Genomic DNA, 5046 nt, shown 5'->3' with positions numbered 1-5046 from the left:
GGAAATTGCATTGCAGTAAGCACTCATTTTAAAAATGCCTCCTACCTACCTCCTTTCTGAACAGAAGCATTTATGTGGCTGAGATCCCAAGGTATTTCCTAAGCTTATCTGGAAAACGCAGAGTAGGAGGGAGAGGGGAAGAGTTTAACATATAGACAAGGCTTTGCTAATCTGGAATTCCCTCCTCCCTCTTCCCACCCACTGCCCCCCATGCCCACCTCTCCATCCCCTCCTTCTTCTCTTACAATATATATATATTTTTTGTAGTAGTATTGATCTTTTACCAGCGCAATCATATTTCAAAGTCCAACCTGTCAGGGAATAAGTAAAGTGGGGCTTTTAGTCTGGCACAAGACCAGCTTTTGGGAACAGTGCTCATCGTATCTTTGGAACACTACCTACTCTGACATATGGGACTTTACGAACTGCAGAAGTTCTTCACCAAGGAGAATATTTGGGCTGTCAAACTCTGAACTCTTTAAAGGAAGGGGGAAAAAAAAAAAAACCTGGAACGCCTTCTTTCATTCATTCACAATTCTTTATACTTGGCTGGAAAAGAAAAAAAAAAAGCAAGAAAGAACAGAGAAGAAGCATCACCTTCTTATAAGTTGACTCTTCAAGAGTCTCAGCAACACTTCACAGTCCATAATATATGCCTCTTTTCCATTTCTCTTATCGCTGCTGAAAACAAAAATTCACATCTGGGAGCTACTTGTCGTCTACCCTTCCAAGACCAACGTTGCTGAGCGGACCCTGCGTTTGTGTACGGTGGCAACCATGCCCTATGTGGAATACTTATACGGAACCTCAGCTGATGCCCTCTATGCAGTTGGCTTCTGACTTCTGCCGCCTGTGTGAATCGTGGTTTGGTTGTTTCTGCTTTTTTTTTTTGGATCAGCTTTCTCAAACTGGTGCTGACGGGGAGGGGGCAAGCTAAGGGGTTAAAGGGGGGGCTTCGCCTGATGTTTGATCAGGCTACTAGTATGGGCGATGGAGTGTCCGAAGAGAGGAGCCCTCTGTGTGGCAAGTCAGCCACGTCGTGTGCGGAGCGACTCAGAGACAAGGGAAGCAGAGCGGATCTGGAGTGCTCCCTACGAGGCCATAGCATAAAGGACATTCCCGTGACCTCCACCTCTAGCCCGGGATCGTCCAAAGAGGAAACTCAGGACACCCAGTCTGCGGGAGAAGCTGATTACTGTCGACGGATCCTGGTCAGAGGAAAGGATTTAACGAGGGAGGGGGGGGGGCAAAACGAAGGGAATGGGAAGGCAGAGAAGGAGGAGAGATGAATGGAGGCTTGCGAGAGATGGGTGAGCGAAAACGTACAGACTTATCCTTCCGACTGCGAGGGGGCCTCTGTTTTTCTCTCTCATGCACCAATCGCTTTAATTAACGAGCCAATAGCAATATGTTATCGGAGCAGAGAAACCTCCTAGCTGCAGGTGCATCTCTGCATGTCATAGCGTTCATGTGGAAGTTACATGATTGTAGTAACGATAAAAATGTCTTAGCACTTCCTCTAGTGTCCGCGCCGTGGTAGAGAGCTCGAAATTGTTCCCTACTTAGTCCTCAAAAACAAACAAGCCAACTACAAGCTATGGTGACCTCCTCGCACAGCACAATGCCCGTCATTGTTCCCATCTGGCATCTAGATCTTCCTGAGTCAACGACAATATAGAAACCTATAGCCGCTGACGTGACTGTACGAGGCATGAAATATGCATAAGTTGCATTAACGAAGGCTGGCTCCTACTTCTCATCTACGAGCAGTAAGCTTGGGAACATTCCACTGTACGTATTGCCCTAGAGTAGCCCTTTTTGTGAGTGCAAATGTTATCGTGCACAAGAGTGAAGAGCTTTACCGTGCACGAAGGATGAGCTTGCTGGGTGACGAGGCGATGAGTAATATGTTGTAGCTGAGGTTATATTTAGAAACTGCTTTCCCAAGTCCTCTGTCGTCAATGCTTTACCGTCCCTACTTCGGGATATTATTTTGGTTTTTCGATTATTTTTTCAAAATTTCTGGCATTCTCCCTTCACTGTTTTTTTCCTTTCTTTTTTTTCACATGTAGATAACCATAACTTTATTGTTCCAGCAACACATACACAAAAACAAGACAAGGCCTTGTGTCACAGAACTCATGCATGTCCAACGCTCGCAGGCTTCGTACACAACTGTAAACAGAGTAGCGAATAGTCACTGAGTCAGGTTTTGCTCCTGCAGCGTTTCAGAGCAATAATCTCAGCACTTGCTTTAAAATCAATAACACTTACTCCAGGCTCCAGGCAGCTCAAACTGCACCTCTCAATTCATACACAACAAACATATTTTTGTACGCTCACGTCTCGGAAAGGCTCTTATCCTGACAGTTTTCTTTAATATTTTGTCTCGGGAAGGCTCTTACCCTGATGGTGTTCTATTATATATTTTGTTTCAGGAAGGTTCTTACCCTGATGGTGTTCCTTAATATTTTGTCTCGGGAAGGCTCTTATCCTGACAGTGTTCTGTAATATTTTGTCTAGGAAAGATTCTTACCCTGATAGTGTTCTATAATATATTGTATCTCAGGAAGGCTCTTACCCTAAACATGTTCTTTAACATTTTGTTTCAGGAAGGTTCTTACCCTGATATTGTTCCTTAATGTTGTATCTCAGGAAGGTTCTTACCCTGATAGTGTTTTTTAATATTGTATCTCAGGAAGGTTCTTCCTTGATAGTGTTCTATAATATATTTTGTCTCAGGAAGATTCTTTCCCTGATAGGATTCTATAATATATTGTATCTCAGGAAGGTTCTTACACTGATAGTGTTTTGTATTATTTTGTTTCAGGAAGGTTCTTCCCTGATATTGTTCTGTAATATTTTATCTCAGGAAGGTTCTTACCCTGATAGTGTTCCTTAATATTGTATCTCAGGAAGGTTCTTACCCTGATAGTGTTCCTTAATATTGTATCTCAGGAAGGTTCTTACCCTAATAGTAATCTTTAATATTTATTCTCAGGAAGGTTCTTCCCTGTTATTGTTATTTAATATTGTATATCAGGAAGGTTCTTACCCTGATAGTGTTCTTTAATATTTTATCTTAGAAGGGTTCTTACCTTGACAGTGTTCTTTAATATTGTATCTCAGGAAGGTTCTTACCCTGAAAGTGTTCTGTAATATTTTATCTCAGGAAGGTTCTTACCCTGATAGTGTTCTGTAATATTTTGTCTTAGGAAGGTTCTTACCCTGATAGCGTTCTTCAATATTTCTAAGCTAGAATAAGAATGAGCCTATAAGAAAAAAAACCCCCAAGGACTCTAAACTCCATTATACAAGCAACAGTTGATGTGATGATATAAGAACAACTATGAAAGCGAATGTGTTTTATAAGTGAGGCCGGCTTCGGAATTAGCATTATGCAATGTGCTTTATCTTAAGGCGTTCATGCTGCACTGGTTGTAGCCTGAGTATTGGGTTGTATCATCTGTTACTGTTGCAAGCCATAGTTTTTTCTCGAGCATTCTAGAATAGAATAGATCTCAAACTTTTATCAACAACAAAACAGATAGAGGTAATGGGCGATCATTATGGAGTGTTGGAGGCTTTTTAGGTCAAAAAGTAGCCAGGTGTGATTGTATTGCATTTTGATGTCATTATTGATGCAGTCGCTGTTAAATATGTTGTCGTGTTATAGACAAATATGCGTGGAGAGGGTGCTACTAAGGAAATGTGGATGTCTAATTTTTATTTATAGTGCAAACATATATTTATAGGTACCAACAGGAGGTTGTAGATATAGATACATAGTTACATAGTCATGTTGAAAAAATACACAAGTCCATCAAGTTCGAGCTATGACATTTTATATACACTGACATGTTTGATATAGATAGATAGATAGATAGATAGATAGGCAAAATCAGCCTTATGCATCAGGAGCATAAAATGCTTGAACGTTAAACTACAATTGTAAAGGAAAATACGTCACAAAGTTTTTCCCTTTCTTTACAAGAAGTTTAGCCCTATATGATTCACCCCCCCCCACACACACACTTTATTCATGAGATTCTTGCAGTTAGATAAGCACACATCTTCACAAATTGATCCCACAGCCATTTAAGTCTATGTTTATTGCAAGCCTGAATTTTTGTCTGACCACAAATGTACGTCTTTCTCCTTCCTAATGGAGGTTTTCAGTGGTAGAGAATCATAAGGCTGGTAATGGCAGAAGCCTTTGTACAGGTCCCTTAGTACAGAAAATTTAGATTGACAGCCATAATGCTCTGCTTGGTGGATTCTTTCGACAATTTACACAAGCAGATTGCCTCGTGAGGGTTGTAATTTTGCAAACAATTGCTGATGAAACACCAGAAGATTCAGGGCTCTTGTCGAGGCGACACGTCTCAAACACTTACTCTTGTCAGTGGCACAAAACAAGAGAAATAAATTACCTGGAAGGCTGGAGATTATTAGAAATTATCACAGATTTGGGCTGGAAAGAAATTGTCTGGTGGGGCAAGGCTGGGATGATAGCCCCGGGATGCTGGTAATAGGTACCTTTTTGGTACGTAGATGTTTGTGGTGGGTTTTATCTGCTGATGGTGGCTTTCACGATGGGTTGCGCTATACAAACCCCCTTCCTGCAACATAAGTGTTTGCTGCATCGTATGACCCATTATAACTACTCAGCATTAATGAATGGTGTTAACATAAATGCGAATCCCACTTATAAAAAAATAAACACGGAAAATTAAGGCAACTGTTTGCTGCAGTGAACGCTCAGAAGCATTTGCGTCTCCGTTAACTGTGGGTGTCACCATCTGCCTCACATACCTTGCGGTCTATAGGGGTCAGCTTAAGTTCAGCAACAAAGCAAGGCGGCCTTAGATGCCACGATGAAAGCTTCATCATAACAGCTTGACGTTGGCGTACAGTGCCCATTTTATGGTAAAAAAGCTAAATATTATTTAAAAAATTAGAGTTGAAGGCCCCTTTTTTTGAGTCTGATCACTTGCCAGCCCATTGACCGTTGTCTTACCATTAGTATTTATGAAAAGAAAGGGG

At 41.3% G+C, this 5046-nt stretch overlaps 1 protein-coding gene across 2 annotated transcripts in view; it reads left to right on the top strand.

Annotated features, from left to right (window-relative positions):
- Positions 1-481: 481 nt before the first annotated feature.
- The window catches only part of VAX2 (ventral anterior homeobox 2), a 101357-nt gene continuing 96792 nt past the window's right edge, over positions 482-5046 (top strand). Inside the window, exon 1 of one of the 2 annotated variants that reach the window (XM_018560468.1) lies at positions 482-1211. In XM_018560468.1, coding sequence (XP_018415970.1) covers positions 963-1211 — 249 coding nt within the window. In that variant the 5' untranslated portion in view covers positions 482-962. Of the gene's footprint in view, positions 1219-5046 lie in introns of both variants that reach the window. The other variant, XM_018560467.1, reaches the window with a different exon arrangement.

This window comes from Nanorana parkeri, unplaced genomic scaffold, assembly GCF_000935625.1.
Source record: "Nanorana parkeri isolate BGI_ZX_2015 unplaced genomic scaffold, ASM93562v1 scaffold456, whole genome shotgun sequence".
In the NCBI taxonomy this organism is placed as follows: Eukaryota; Metazoa; Chordata; class Amphibia; order Anura; family Dicroglossidae; genus Nanorana; species Nanorana parkeri.
This window is presented reverse-complemented; position numbering and strand designations above follow the sequence as displayed.